Genomic DNA, 16,154 nt, shown 5'->3' with positions numbered 1-16,154 from the left:
GCCCTGGCTTCCCTTCCACCAGTCCTAAACCATCAGCACCTCATAAGCTGTGTCCGCACAGCATGGAGGCTGACTGACTTCACCACACCTGCAGAGGTCTGTGTCTTGAAAACCCATCACTGTGGAATCTTTTCTGGGCAGAAGAACAACCAGGAAGCACTCCCAGATCCCAGCTGCCCTCCTGTGCATGAGGAGAAGCCAAGGAGCCCTGGTGAACCTGGCTAAGCCCAGAGCCTTTTAAGTCTGGAAGTCAGCCCTTCCTCTTAAGACTGCAGAGGTTAGATGATCTAAGAGGCCTTCAGCATCTCTGTACCTCTGAAAGAAGAAACGTAAGCCTAAACCCATTGATGCACAAACTTCCAAAAAAACAAACCTCTTCCCTTCTCTGTCACAGTCCCTGTATTAGAAACTCAATGTGGAAACTCAAAAACAGGGACTCGGGTGGACACCTGCAGCTCTTCCTTGTGGCCATAGGTCCCTCTGCAGTCAGCTCAGCCACACGTGCAGCACCAACAGCACAGACCCCATCCCAAGAACGATGGGACACCCAAGGTGCTCACAGAGACCCCAGAGCGTATGGAGCAGCACTGACCAGAGCCTCCAGGCATCACAATTCATTTGCTCAGGTCGTGCAGGAAGCAAAGAGCACACTGAGAGGGTTCGGGGCATTCTGGAGCAGGATGTGGGGTGCAGCAGCACAGTCTGGTGCCTTTTTCAGGTGGAAGGGCAGAGGGGAAAAGGACTGAGGTCTGCAATTTTTTTATACTGGGGTACACAACTCCGTATCCATCAACAGGATTTCTGCATGGCAGCAATAACACAACGCAACCTCCCAGGGTCATTCAGCTCGAGTTTAATCATCGCTTCCAAAATCATCGCTTCCAAAACCAGATTCTGAAAGCAGAAGGATCTTTCAGAAGTCAAGGGAAAAATAAATCATGTGAAAGGTGCAAGATCATTTTGGTACACGTCACTCCAACCCTGCCACCCCGTACATCCTGAGGACAGCCCGAGCACCCTGTGAGCAGGCAGGGCCAAAAGGCACACACACCAAACCACCTTCCTCAGAGCAGGACTGCCCTGCTTTACACAGCCCCACAGCACTTGTGTGAGGCCAACAGCACGATGCTCTGCACGCACAGGAGTTCCCAGCTCTATCACACATTTGTGCCAGTGCTGCTCAGTTAACTACCCACACCACAGCAGGCCACGTACCAGCAGTAATACTCTGCTCCATCAGTGCCATTCTTCCATCCAAGCTGCTGCTTCACCCAGTTCCTTGTAGGCTCCTGCTGGCATCGGTAGGGCTTCCCACGTCAGCACACCCCGTACTGAAGGCTCACACAAAGCTGATTCCTTGTGCTTTGTGTGGAACACAAAGTTGGGTAGTTTAAAAATCACATACTCCAACATAAATCCTTGCATAAAGATATTAATACAGCGTCAGCTCAAAGGCATGGCACAGAAGAAACTTTTAAAAGCAAAATGAGAGTGAAAACATCAAAAAAGATCGAGGTGATCTTTAAAGACTACAATTCTTTCAGTGTCTAGAAGAACCAAAGCAAATCTGATTTTCTAAGTTAGGTATTCTTTGATGAACATCAGCTGCCCAACCTTAGTGCAGTTTCTTTGTAGTAGCATAAAACCATTCAGCAGTGCAGTGTTTGGCTGCGTTACCAATACAGAGGTCAGCACAGTGCACACAACTCCAACTGCTCACATGGGGTCTGCACTCTCCCATCACAGCAGCTCATACAGCCACGATTTCCCATCCTGGTCTTCGCAGGTTGTTCTACAGATTAATTCTTTCCCCTTGCACGAGTCGTGCTCTGAAGGTCCAAATATCCTTCAAAACAAAAATGAAGGAAAGAAAATCATACCAAGACACCGAGCATCCTTTCATATTCTAAAGATCAAGAGCCAAAATACATCCAAAATTAGGACCGAGGCGCAGCTTCTACCTGCAGAAAGGAAATTGTTTGCAGCTCTGACATGGACTGCAAGATTCCTATATTCACTTCTGGAAGGTGGCAGAAGAGGAAACAACCAGCAGCACAATGAGAGCGACCCCAACCTGCCTGAGCACACAGTGCCTCCCTCGTGCACTTCTGGGTGCCTGAAAAAGCTCCCGGACTGACAACCTGGGTAGTGCCACACGTGAGCGTGCAGCACTCCTCCTGCAACAGAAAGCAGCTGGAAGTGTTGCATACAAACACAATCCCTCAGCCAGGAACCGGGTGCTGGGCAGACACTGCTGCAGACTGCAAAGCACAGACAGGAATGCTGCTTCCCTCACAGTGGTAAGCCTTGGGCAAGTTCTTGTCTCTGTTTCCCAAGGATTACTGAGTTCTCATCACTCGTCTCAGGAAGGTAAAGTTTGATAGCTGGGCACTCCTTGGGAGAGAGCTTTAAAGAAGAGCACAAAGCTACAAAAAAGCAGACTCATCTAAGACATACGGGCACACACTTATTTCCAACTCGTGAGCAGGAACGAGCCTCCCTGAGCATCCATTCACTGCAAACTTCACTAACTCCAGCTATCAAAAGTCCATCAGCTGGAACTTTACAAACAATAATTAAGTCCAGGCTTGCAAAACAGAGGCCGACACCCAGCCCTACCCTGGCACACTATGGGAAAATAAACAACAAAGCCAACGTGTAAAGAAAAGCCCTCTCCTCCACAACAGCCCTGCAGGGATTTGAATGGAACTCTGCTGCCTGTCACACGTAGGCTTTACTGCCTTGTTATTGGATGTGTGTGTTTGGGAGCTGCTGTGGATTAAGGAATTCCTGAAACAAAGTTGGTTTTTTTCCTTCCAGTGTCTGAACCTTTAGAATTTGTTTGCCGGTGAACTTCAGATTTGTTTTCTATCTTATGCAACAGTTTCAATTATTTAGCAAGAATCCATTACACCCATTTGTTTATCTTCTTTATGTATGTCATCACCAGCATTCCTGCTGCAGTCCTGAGTCTGAACAATGGATATGGTATCTAACAACAACCACCACCACCTTCTGCAACGAGATGTGGCTCCGTGTTTTTAAAAAGAAAATGCACCTGCCAGGAGGAGCTGAGACCACGAGCACTGCAGCCACACCACTGTGGACAAGCACAGAATTCACTGCACCTTATTACTGCACATTCAGGGTGAGAGATAAACACATCTTCCTGCTTATATCGTGTAGCCCAAGCACAACTGCAAAGATTCAGGTTCAGGTTCACTCCCTGTGACAAACCTGGAGCCAGGGGATGCAGGGAAGGGCAGACTTTATAGGCCTCCTTGCTTTGTGTCCCTTCCTGCTCCCTGCTGGGGTGCGTGGTCAGAAAGCCTAAAGCCCCCAAATGGTGTAAGCAGCAAATGTGAGCAGCCTCAGAGCTGCAGGGCCCAGGGCTCCTCCTCACTTCAACAACTCCAACTGCAGACACCCACAGAAGTGCTGACAGCCTGCACAAACTCAAGATGAACTCTAAGGTTCCTTTCAACCTGAGCCATTCCGGTTCAGTGATAACCCTGCTTGCACAGAAACGGATCAAGGTACGTTCATAAAATCCATTTTGATAAGCAGGGCAGCAGGAAGAACTTCTAGAGCTCAAGAGACATGAAAAGAGCAGCCTAGAGAGCAAGAGCCCTTCTGCAGAGGCAGCGAGACAGCAAGAAGCAGTCTTAACAGCAAAAAGGTCAAAAAATCCCTGCAGCCACTTCCAGAACTCCACATATTTTATTCTGCCACGCACCTCAGCTGCATCTGTGACAGAAGAGCAAAAAGCACCAAACGAGAGAAAGTGACCAAAGGGAACTGAACTGGATACGTAATGAAGGATACACAAAACCTTACCTTGAGATCCAGAGAAGGCATGTCATATCTCTTGTGTACCATTTCTTGCAGCTCCTTCTCCAGGTCTGCTTGGGTCGTGTTCTTGACGTCAATATAGTGGCCATTGGAGCTGGCAAAGTGGCAGCTTATGCTCTGTGTGAGGAAATGGGCCATCACTCACTCGAGTTGATTGCAAAACAAGACAATGGTAGAAAAAGCTCCCATGGCCCAGATCATAGGCACCCCACTCCTTCCTCGCTGACCAAGTCAGCAGATTCCTTCCTCCTTTCAGTTTATTCCTGTAACTGTACCCCTCTCTCTTGCACACACGCTCTTCTTACTCACTAATTCACACCAAACGCAGAGTAACATTTGGATTATTTGCTGGATACTGGAGGCTCTGGATATTCAGAGATGCTTCAGGGGGCAGGGGAAAGAACTTTTCTAATCCAAATACCAGGGGGAGAGGTGAGGTATTGTTCTGATCAGTTCATGTATAAATAAACAGAGCATGAGTTGGTTTCCTACCTTCCGGAAACCCGATGTCTTGTTTATCCCAGAGCCGTGAATGAGCAGGGGATGGAAGAACACTGTGTCTCCCTTCTCCATGACAAGGTGAACCTTGGGAGTCTTCTCGTTGTAATCAAGTATCCCATGGAAAAGTTTGTTTGTTTTACCCTAGGAAAAATAAAATAAATAAATAAATTCCTTAAAATCATTCAGTTAAAGATGGAGCAAGTGCACACTCCCAGTGCAAGGAAAAGCAGAGTGCTCCTGATCTGCACTCCTCTGGGCAGTATACTCAGGATGCTCAACTCAGAGCCTGCCAACAAGTCCTACTACAAGTCTGAGGTGCAGCAAAATAACAACACTTCTGTCTTCTGAAGCCATATGCTGACAACCAAGAGTTTATCTGCTGGAGAAAACAGAGAAGAGCACCTCTGGAGTCCAGCTGTCTGCTCCCCATAGAACCAACACCAGTGCCAGGCCAGGTTAAGATGAAGGTAACATTAGATTCAACTCCAGCCAGTTGTTTATTTTCCATTTCTCTTCTACAAGAAAGCACGTGTGCACACCAAGCTAGAATAGATTCACAGGAGGAGAGTCCTCAGACTTGGCAAGGACACTGGAAAATGTTTGCATGTGTTCATGCAGTTACACCACAATGTGCCAGACTACACAGAAGCCTTAGGCCCTGGCCCTGAACTGGGGTGCAGTTCAGCTCCCCTCCAACACCTAGGTCCACAGCTTTGGGGTGTGTCTTGAAGAAACAGAGTAACCTCACTCCATAGGACTTCAGGTGAAGCTGGGTACAGGAACAAATCTGCCCAGGTTCAGCTGAGCCACTGCTGAGTCACACGGAGTTAGCGCTGACCTGTGCACCACCCGCCCTTGTGAACCCTCCCCAGCTGCAGTGTGGCCACAACACACACACCCCCGGTGCCTCCAATGCAACTCTACCTCCCACTCCGGGTAGCCGTGAGGCTTCAGGGGCAGTGTGTGTGTCCCCGGCAGCACAACCAGGCACCCGTTGTTCTCATCAGCCCTCTCCATGGCAGTCCAGGAGCACACGATGCGGTCTGCTGGCCGGAACGGGAAATAGTGCAAGTCCTGGTGCATGGGGTGGAGAAAGGTCTGTTTATCTGCAACACAAGGTTAAAATCTTCAACCTCATAAATCATCACACAGCCTCTTCCTTCCTATTGAGACACTGCACTTCTATTGTGTCTTAGGGAGGCACTGCTTGCCAGTGTGAAGCCTGCTGAGTGCTGACTGGAAATGATTGGGAACTGATTTGGAAACCAAATGAGTTCACTTGCACTCTCATCCTGAGTCCAAGACACAGTTGTGCTCTTGGGTCAGCGTGTGCTAGGAGGCCGCCTGGCCACGCGAGCCTTCAGAAGATCCCTCCTTTTAGAGGCCTTCACCACCCACACAACAAGCTTTTGCCTTCCACTGGCTGCACTCCAGTTTGTGAACGTTTAACCTACACAGCATTGCATAAACTTTTCCCAGTACAGAGACTTTCAACAGCAGCGCTGGAAAGGCTATCAGCAATTTGATCTACTGCTGCTGTAAGCAGAATCAATCCTCCCTGGGCTGTGCCAACAGATGTTTATTCAGTCTTCTCTTGTTGTTGAATCCTCACAGAAAGCCTATCCAGCACTCCACGAGCCTTCCTCCTAAAGATTTCTTTTCCCCCCTGAAGCCTAAAGAACTTCTACTGAAAATGTGCTTGCTGCTTCTCACTACAGAAACTGAAACAAATCATCCCCTTCCACACCAAAAGCTTTCACACATTTGATGATTGCTGCCATGGAGTTTACTCCTCAGGTGGAGGCATAGCCAGGGTGCTTCTACTTGCCTCTTCCGACACGTTATTTAGATCTCAGGCAGCCTCAAAAACTCCCCTGAGGACTGCATCTCTCCTAAAGAGCTCTGAAGCATGGAGCAGCTTCTGATTTCTTGACTGCTACTGTTTTCTTTTTGCATTAAGAATGCCTGCTCTCCTGCTGGATCCCCAAACAAAACTAACACACCTTTCTGTGGTGTTTCTAAGATGACAGCTGGGGACGACTTTCACAAGGTCGGTATTTTTAACACCTCAACACACTGTGTGTGTGCTCAGAATCTGCACACCCGAGCACAGGAAGCATAGCTCAGGTCTCACCACTCCTGAACCGAAGCAGCTCGAGCAGAGCAACAACAAAAAACACTTAAAACTGAAACACAATAAATGTCATTACAATAAGATACAATCAAAAGAAAGCACTGTACCAAAGGTGCCTCAATTCTGGCCAGATAAACAACACAGACACATTGATTTCTGTACTGCTGTTTTCCAAGATCTTACCCGAATCTGGAAGTTTATTTATCAGCATGGTGTGCATTGCCATTATGTTTGGCCCCGTGAAGCACTCAACGTACTTGAGGATCTACAGGGAAGAAGACATTAGAAAAACAAAACATCAGGAACATGAGAGACAAGAGGACAGATGGCCGAGGGTAGCAGATCTAGCCTAAGCAGAACCAAAGAAAGCTTTTGGTAGGCGTTCAAACCCAGATCAATTCATATATGCTTCTCCACAACCATTCCATTTTTATTCATTTTCTACCTGTGGCAGAGTACAGTATCTGAACAACTCCTGGTCTTCCTGGAAGTCCTGCACTTTATTGACGACACTTTCAGTCTGGCCGTACTGAGATTTCAGGGCCTCTTTTTTCATGATCATAGCTCCCGGGACTCTCACCTCCTTCTTACAGATCCTTACAAATTCTTTCCTGAAAAGGAAGGCATTTGCTAGAGCATGTTCCCTCTCACCTCAAACACACCAAACCCAGCAACGCTACGCACACATGTTCAGTTACAGCCCAACTTCACTTTGCTCCCCAGAGCTTCCCCTGTGCTATGCAGAAAACCCACCAGCACCTCAGGGAAGCGTCCTGTACCTGAAGCGCTCAATGTCTTCCTCAGAAACAAGCTTCCTAATGAGCAGATAACCATTGTCTTCATAGAACTGCCTTTGCTCTGTGGTGAGGATGCCATTGTCCAGAGTAAAGCTGAGAAACACAGGGCAAACACGTTAGTGCAGAGCAGGTGCAATGGGAGCACCAGCTCCTCAACCAGGGACAGGGGGGAAAATCGGTGAGAAACCCCCGTGGCAGGTGCTGTGGCTGTTTTAGTTATGTTTTTGTTTGTTAGTTTGGGTTTTCCTCTCTCTACAAAGGAAGGTATAACTTACCGAAACCTCCCTGGCTGATGAGCAGCACTAACTTGTGCTGAAGTAGGAATGAATGTCTGGAACAAAAGTGAAGGAATATATACAAAAGAATAAAACAGCTAAGTGTCCTGAATCATACAACATGGTTCACCTCAAAAACACAAGATGTGCTGGACACCCCGATCCTGTTCTGGCTTATTCTGCCTTCAAGGGATCTCTCCCATATTCTGAGTAGCATGCCTGGCAAAGAACTATATCATAGCACAACAGTACAGCCCTGACCATACGTATAGGAAAGTCACAACAAAATGCCTGAGACTGCAGAGGAGGGCTGGAGGCTTGGGTTCATCTCCAAGAATGTAAAGACAATTAATGAGGTGCTCACTGGAGATGTTTACTGGCCTAGTTTCCTTACGCTCCAAACCCAGCCAGGGCCTGCACTGTCCCCCGGATGTGCTTCTCCATCTCCCCCCTCCAATCACTGCTGTTCCAAATTCAGAGCCAGAATTCAAATGAGATGAACCTTCACATTCACACACAGCAAACCTGCTCTGCCTCTGGTGACTGCCGAGAGCAGATCCCTCCAAACCTCTCAGGGAAAGCACAGACAGAGGAAACCCTAAGGGCCTGTCCTCCAGCACAGCTAGTTTCAACTGGTTCAACTGAACACAACTGCATTCTCTCACACAGAGTACAATCTCACAATCCACAGAACAATTAAGCATCGATCACTCTCACAACAGCTTTGCACAGTGCTACTGAAACCTCACCCAGGGGAAAGGACAAAAGAAAAAAGGCATTTTCAAGTGGGCCTCTGGGTCTGTGCTTTGTGGTTATTTTATAGAAACTGAAGCCCTTCCTGCATGGCCCACCACCTTTTTCACCTGCCATAAAAGCTTCTCTAGTTTAATAGGTTTTGTCATCAGTTCTATACCTATAGTCCACACACTGAGAATTGAATACAGAGGGAGAAAAGCATAATGCACACAGAAGTGTAAAAAAATAATAAGAGCCAGGAGGAAAAAGTGCTGAAAACTGAATGGAAGAGAGAGGATGAGGACAGAGGGGATCCATCTGGAAAGCACCCGGCAGGTCCCACCACAACGGGGTCCCTAAAGGAGGGCACTACTGCTCCACACAGTGAACTTCAGATCCCAGCTTTACTCCAATCTGGAACTCATGGTCATCCACCTTCCTCACTGCTCACACCTGACAAATCCTACCGTGCCCTCCTGAGCACACCTCCACCTCCTTGAAGCAGGAGTCAAAAAACAAGCCCACCGAGCTCCTGGATGCACTCCTCCTGCACTTTGCAGTACCTGTCCCTCTGCCTGGCTTCGTTTTTGCCACCTCCACAGACAAGTGTGAGTTAATGGGGTTGCTCCACATTATTTACATTACTCAGAACAAGAGGTGCACACGATGGAAAGGAGCTGTGACCTCTGGCATCTCATTTTTGAGAAGACACGGAGCATTTAAAGCATCCCCTTCCCCTCACACACCCTCAGCTGGGAATCATGCTCACAGCACGGACACGCTGACAAACAGCAGCCAGCACAGCACCTGGGAGCACCCAAATGCATCTGGAAAAGGCTGAACCACACAGGCACTGTCAAGATCCCTTCCAGCCTGAGCCATTTTAGGACTCAGCTACCATCCTTACACCTTCATAGTTCTTACAGGTCTGGAGCCTCTAACATCCCACTGAATCGCACCCTCTTCACCAGAGTTCATTACAGTTCAGAACACTTGCCAGCATTTAGATGAGAATCAGCAGCATTTTTAATTATTATTATTTTGTTAAGTAATATACTGTCAGCCTCTCTAGCAGCAGCAGCAGGCAGTCCTTCACTTCACTTTTGGAGACCAGGAACTTTCTGTCCCAGTCACGGTTCCTTAATGCCTCCGAAGTCTGCTCGTTTCCCGCTCACAACTCTGGCACAAACAGCAGCTCTGTGCTGCCGCTGCTCCAGCGGTCAGGTCCAACCTGCACGGTTCGTTTCCCTCGAGCCCATTAATCTTTAGGACAGACGCCAAGAGGCGGCCACACGTCAGGGCCGCACGCAGCTATGGGGCTGAAGCCCGGGGAGGAAAAGCAGACAGCAAGGGGATTTGGGGGCGGGACGGCCACGCAGAGCTCCAGGGCACGCACGGTCCGAGCGGATCCCCACCCCCAGGAGCACCGACATCCACACCCGACGCAGAAAGGATACGAGAGCAGGGTTTGTCCGCGGGGACAGATGCCGCAGGATGGCGTCCAGCCGCGCCGCGGGCCCCGACCGCTTCCCCAGCAGCTCCATGGCGCCCGGCCGCCACAGCGGGCGTCCCGCGGCCTGACCCTAAATACGCAGCCGGGGCGGGGCTACGGCCCCACAGTGCTCCGCCGCCTTCTCCCGCGCTGCGCATGCGCGGGAAACGGCCGCGCGTTCCCGAAGCGGCGGCGTCAGGGCTGGGAAACTGTGCTAAGAGATTGCGTTACTGTTGCAAGCCGGGGTACGCCAACCTTCACACCTGCTCAGCGCGCATCACCGTTCCCTTCCGCGTGAGCAGTCCAGCCAGGTCCTGCTCCTGAGGACACAGCGTTACTGCTTCAGCACAGCTCCAGGAGATTAGGTCTGCTGTTGCCCCAGGCCATCTCATGATGATAGGGCGTACCCCAAAACTGCATTACAGCTACTTCACGGGCTTGTAATCAACAAGCACCTTACAAAACAAGAGCTCAACGTCCAAACTTGCAGTGAGTTAGTGCTACAGATAAACAGAAACCGGGGTGTGGATGGTAAGCGATTCTGAACTTCACCTGTATATCCCCCAGCCCTGAATCCCTTCAAAAACCAGCGGCAAAACTCCCAATGATTTAAGTGAGGGTGTAGCAGAGCAGGGCGGGCAGACCACTAGTGGTGGCTGCATTCCAGTTCGTGGCTCCTGTGGCTGGCAGATGCACGGTTCAATCAGCTTGGAGCTCATCCGGTCTGCAGCTCCCTTCTGGGACTGCAAGGGAACAAGGGTGTTCACACAAGTGGGACAAGCAAGATGAGGAGCCCAAAAAACGAATCTCACATGACAAAACTATTGTGTGTAGTCAGAGGAAGGTACACAGGCATGATGAAGGGACAACAGCAGCAGCTTCGACAGCACACATCCCTTTATTGCCAATAAAAATCAGACCTTTGACTCTTGATCTATAGGATAACTTAGTCATAGGTAAACAGAAAGTTAATAGAAGTCTCTCGAATAAAATTCAAGCAAGGAGGAAGGGGAAGGTAAAAAAGCAATACAGGCAACAGCTGTACTGAAATCCCAATTATAACTGCACTGAAAGCTTTGCTTTTAATTCAGGTAAATGCTATATATATATATATACACACACACACACGCAGATGCACCTTAGCAATCCAGACTGAAACAGGAACTCAACTGTTCCAAAATTCAAGTAAGAGTCCCATCAAAGAGATAAAGCCACTCAACACAGCTTAGCAGTTACGACACAGACCTGTTGCAACGCAGCTCTTCCTTCCCATCCCATGTGCTTAACAGCATCTCATGTGAAAGTGCTTCTCGTGTCTGAAAGAAACAGAATGTATAGTTAGAAACTCTGCTGTGCTGATGAAGGAGCTTGAAAACTAAGATGCTTTCATATATACATGCGTATTGACATACAGACAAGTATATATATGTATACATTTATAAGCAAGAATAGTTCGAGCTTCAGAAAGCCCATCTCCTGTGCACTGATTGCAATTATTCCTTGTTAATTATTGTTTTTCTGGTAACGCTGCTGCACAAGCCAGTGTTACTGCACATTAGCAGTAGTGTTAGCAACTTCTGTGTTACTGGGTCACCCAGTTACACCACATCCCAGAGTGACTGAGGAGACCTCATCCACCTGAGCACGGGGGAAGGGATGGCCAGGTGACCACCCTTTGTACCATCACATTAATACAGTGCACGACCAAAGCATTTCACACGTGCACTCTGAGATGGCAGAACACTGATCTCAGGCACTGCCACTGCTCTGTGCTGCAGCACTGAGAAACACAGAGATGCAGATGGCAAGACTGCTGTATTCACACTCTAAATACTGGACAACTGTTCTGTCATAAGTGACACGATACTCTGTTTAACTGAGAAAAAATAAATAAGTCCTATTTTATTCAAGAATTTACAAAGAACTCTACAGAACGAATCATTTCCAAACCTACTGATAAGCTTCACTGAAGTACAGACTGAATGCCATGAACCTGTGAGAAGAAACAAGGAAGAGGTTCTATTTGTTAAGACAACCAATGATTAAAACCAGTGGTATTTAACAGCAGCTGTGTCTTTTCAAAGTATTTTTAGTGCTGCCAGTTTACCAAGTTTTATAGAACATTTTTATAAGGCTGTTTTGCATTTGGCTTTTAGTTTTAATGCTTTCTCTTCATTAAATCACAAAACTAATAAAAATGAAACAATCAAGATTTCTCCGGTGGTACTGAGATGCTTCTAATGCACAGCATTATAACTTAATAAGCATCTCAACTGACTATTAAATCCACACTGTGATCAGAACTGTAATTCCAAAGATGAGGTCTTCTGAAACCTAATTTACTGCAGTGGCAAGTGGCAGCTGCTGCAGTTCAGCAAAATGAGCCTTTTAAACTTAGATGTGAAGGAAAACAGATGTAGATGAGACAGTAACACCAAAATCTACCACCAACACTTGAAGTTCATTTTTCATCAACAGAAGCTTCAAGAAGGGCTTACATGGACACAGCAGCAGCAGAAGGGAGACAAAGGAAAATGTAGACCCTGAGTAGAATAACTAGAGGGAGGGGAGAAATAAAGGGCATGGAAGAAGTCAAGGGACCCGATACCTTTCCTGCCTTGGGCATTGCTGGCAGGGTCTGTCCTCTGGCTTGCCAGGTTCCTAAGCAGTGAGATCCCAGAGCACAAAGCATCACCTGTGCAGCAGAAGGATGAGGTAGGGACCAGTTCAGCAAACTGGTCGTTCTCAGATCCATGGGACCACATGGGATGTGTCAGGAGGAGCCAGTGCAACTGTAAAGCTTTCTCTCCTGCTGCTAAGACAGTCTCATGATGACTGGGAAAAGGTAGATGTTGTAGCTGTCTTCATAAAGGGCAATAAAAAGGGTGTGGGGAACTACAAGTGATAACTCAGCCTCCAAAAAGATGAAGTTCTCTTGGATTTGCCACGTTCAGCTGTACCAAGGACAAGACGAGTGACTGGAAACAACCTGTGCAGATTTACCGAAGGCAAGCTGGGCCTGACTGACTCCTCACCATCTGTGAGAACAGCTGTGACAGAACAGCTCTGTGCACCAGGGAAGGGCAATGTTTACTGTGACAACGGGAAGGATTTTGCCCTGTTGGGACAGGCAGACTAAAAAATGGGTGGAATGCTGGCTGAGCTGCTGGGCTCAAAGGGCTGTGCTCAGCAGTACAAAGTGCAGCTGGCTCCAAAGCAGCTTTGCAGAAGTCTCAACAGATGAGGTGAATATGAGCAAGCAGTGCACACCTGCAATTACAGAACAGTTTGGAAACCTAGAACGGTTTGGAAACCGTTTTTAAAGAACATTAGCCCAACCCTATTCCCGTGGGGTTGGAAAGGGTCAACAGCATTAGCAAGAGTACAGCCAGATTGCCAAGAGAGGAGTCTTTCCTTCCAGTAGGCACTTGGCAAGATTGCATTGTCACCATGTCTAGTTTTGTGCTCCCTAGTACAGGGAAAACACAGGCATAGCAAAGCAAGTCCAGTGGAGAGCCATCAAAATGAGGGGGCTGAAGTATATAAAGCACAAGGAAAAGCTGAGAGAAGAGTTCACCTGAAAGGAGAGAAGGCTGCAGAGAGATCCTACAGTTTTCTGCAGGTAATTCATGGGGGATGAGAGAAGAAAGCCAAACACTTTCGGAAGATTTGTAGTAAAATAGGCACAAGCCACAGCAAAGACAATTCCTGTTAGACGTAAGGAGAAAACTGCAGGATGGGAATGGCCAAACGTTGGTATGGAGGGAATGAGAAGTGTCCATGACTAGAGATATTCGACTGCACATAGGCCTGAGCAACCTAGAGTGACATCAAGGTTGTCCTTGCTTTGGACCAGGAAACTGCAAGACAGCTGTTCCATACCAAATTCCTTTTCATAAGGAATGTGTGTCTAAGAGACAGATTTTTACCTCAGAAATATCAGGATTATTTTCCTGTTGTTACCATAGCTCCCTCTTTCAAGGTTGGAGAATTGGGGCAACTCAAAGTGTTCTTGTATCTCACAAATACACAGCAGAAGGTACTGTCAACGTGGCTAACAAAAGCACAAAGCAGCACAGGCTGAAACGTCAGCATTAGCTTCAACACAACTCAGGCAACAGAAGGAAAAGGTACTGCCTTCTACAGAAGCAGCATCCTGCCCCCAGCTCCTGGCTCCAGCTGAAACTTCAGGCTTAGGGCAACCCCTACCCACCCACCGAGGCACTGCAGCCCAGCATCTCTCAAAGGTGAGGAGTACACTGAGAATTACAGCTGGCCCCAACTGAGGCACTGCGGGTGGGCACCCGTTCAGGCTCACCGTGTAACTCCCAAGCAGAAAACAGCTGGTGAGCCCTCGATTTCTAGCAAAACTTAAGTTCAAAAGAATACCTTAAAAATAAAATCTAACTTTATATACCACGATAGATAATTTCATGTGTTATTTTCCCCTTATGCAGGAGAAAAGGGAAAAGCTGAGGAAACCCAACACATTAGACAGAGATTATAACAGATACCAGCTAAGTATGCTACTTATCAATCGTGCTAGTTGAGTTTTCCAATTACCAAAATTCCTCCTTCTTGCTCTCTGCTGCTCTCACAGCTCTGATGGAATTTTACAGGTAGCCTCCTCCTCAAGGCTGTTATGGAAGCTGGTGCGTGCACATACCTGTGTATGTAAATGAAAGTATATTACACTTCTGTGACTGCACAAGGCTAAGCAACAAACTTCTATTCCTTGTGTCTTTTTGATGCCAGAATCCCCCCAAAATTCTATTTAAAAGGCTCTCAGAGTGCTAGAAATATCTACCCATTGCTTAAAGCCTTCAACTTGCTAGCCCTCTTCATATGCAGTGCTATGTAGCACCCCATGGTTCAGACTTGACTACAGTGTTTTATTTAGCAAACAAGAGTTCTTACACACATCACAGCAGTCCTTATCTGATAAAGCAAGGACAGCAGAAGACTTAGAACATCATCATTCACTCTGGAATGGTACATTCAGAAATGCTCATAGCAGCAGAAATAACGCTGCATCTCAGCTGCCCAGAGCCAGGAAGCACTTCAGAATGCAAATTCCTGCCATCAGAAAATAAGAGAGGCTTTGGCATTTCACCTGGAAGTGCTTTTGCTCACAGCTGGGTTCAGCTGCAAGGTGAAGTTTTCTCCAGTCAAAAAGAAAGATTTTGGTTTTAGTAACACAAGAACTCGATTGATGTGAACGTTCACTTACCCTGCCCGTGAAGCAGCCTTCCTCCACACCGTTCAAAGCACATTTACCAACAGAAGAGTTATTTTCACACCTGGCTGCTGGCATCTTATCAACAGAACGATTGAAAACAATTACCTAAAACCCAGTACATTTTCCTGCCCAGTACACGCTTCCAGGACGTATCTAGCACCTGCTGAAACCACAACCAATCTTTGTAACAAACGCACACAGCACTGACCATTTCATAAACATCTGATCTTTTCTTTTTAATCTCATGAAGCAACGCATATAGCGAGTCTTTTCCTTGACTGTAAAGGACAGCAGCCCCACAACATGACTTTGTATCAGAATACAGAACTTCATAAAGCTACAGGGGGATAAAAAAATAAATCATGACTTTTTTGCATAGACAACCAGTTTTGATCCTTTATTTTGGCGCTCAGAGCTGCTGTGAAAACTCCTAAGAGTTATCCTTCCAGAGCAGCAAAGTCAAAAGTTCAGTTACTGCTTTCAGGTTGTGTTGTGAACATAACACTTACAGGCCTATTTTCCAGGAAAAGAAGAGCGATGTTCTGATTGCTTCGCATTACTCACAAAAGAAAAAGTAAAAAACATTCTAGCTCTGTACAAGGTGACTGTTGAGAGTACTACTGAATGGAAAAAGATGAGCCAAGTTTGGCCCCAGGTGTCACTCGCAGCAACACTGGATGTGTAAGCCTTGCTTGATGCTCAGGACAGATTCACCTGGAGCGAGTCATTTTTCAAAGACAGAAGCCCTTGTTATTCTTGCTGGTAGTGGTATTGGTTATCAAAGGTTTTCTTCTTCCTGGTCTGAATATCAAGGAGCTAATTCCACCATTTGGGAAGCTTTGTATAAAAGCTGCTTCTGTAGAACGCACTCAGGTCCACAACGCAGAAGAATTGCACGGCACGTCCTGGCTCCTGTGGGCTGGCAGAGCAGAGTTAGCAGTGAACGTGCTACCAGCAGGGAGCTCAACAAACCCCCACAGGAAGGATGGGCTCAGCACTCACTGGATTTGCAGGACTGCTCACCAACCTTTGCTCAGGTTAGAGGAGGCACAGCCAGGAGACTCACAGAGGACACAGAAGAAAATTCAAAATCCAGTTTAAAATCATTGCATATTCTGTGCTGACAAGC

General features: G+C 47.3%; 1 protein-coding gene across 1 annotated transcript; it reads right to left on the bottom strand.

The window, feature by feature from the left end:
* Nucleotides 1-886: 886 nt before the first annotated feature.
* Nucleotides 887-9,845, bottom strand: PHYH (phytanoyl-CoA 2-hydroxylase). Its single transcript, XM_065743717.1, has 9 exons — nucleotides 9,752-9,845; nucleotides 7,560-7,615; nucleotides 7,267-7,377; nucleotides 6,933-7,098; nucleotides 6,671-6,752; nucleotides 5,278-5,459; nucleotides 4,345-4,494; nucleotides 3,838-3,969; nucleotides 887-1,846 (listed from the first exon to the last, which is right to left on the bottom strand). Exons 1-9 carry the CDS (start codon nucleotides 9,836-9,838, stop codon nucleotides 1,793-1,795), a joined length of 1,020 nt encoding a protein of 339 aa, XP_065599789.1. The 5' UTR covers nucleotides 9,839-9,845; the 3' UTR covers nucleotides 887-1,792.
* Between the last annotated feature and the right edge of the window lie 6,309 nt (nucleotides 9,846-16,154).

This window comes from Cyrtonyx montezumae, unplaced genomic scaffold (genome assembly GCF_038088225.1).
Source record: "Cyrtonyx montezumae isolate F1298 unplaced genomic scaffold, pur_monq_1.0 scaffold_3, whole genome shotgun sequence".
NCBI classification, from domain to species: Eukaryota; Metazoa; Chordata; class Aves; order Galliformes; family Odontophoridae; genus Cyrtonyx; species Cyrtonyx montezumae.
Note: the sequence above shows the minus strand (reverse complement) of the source record. Positions and strands in the feature narration are given on the sequence as shown.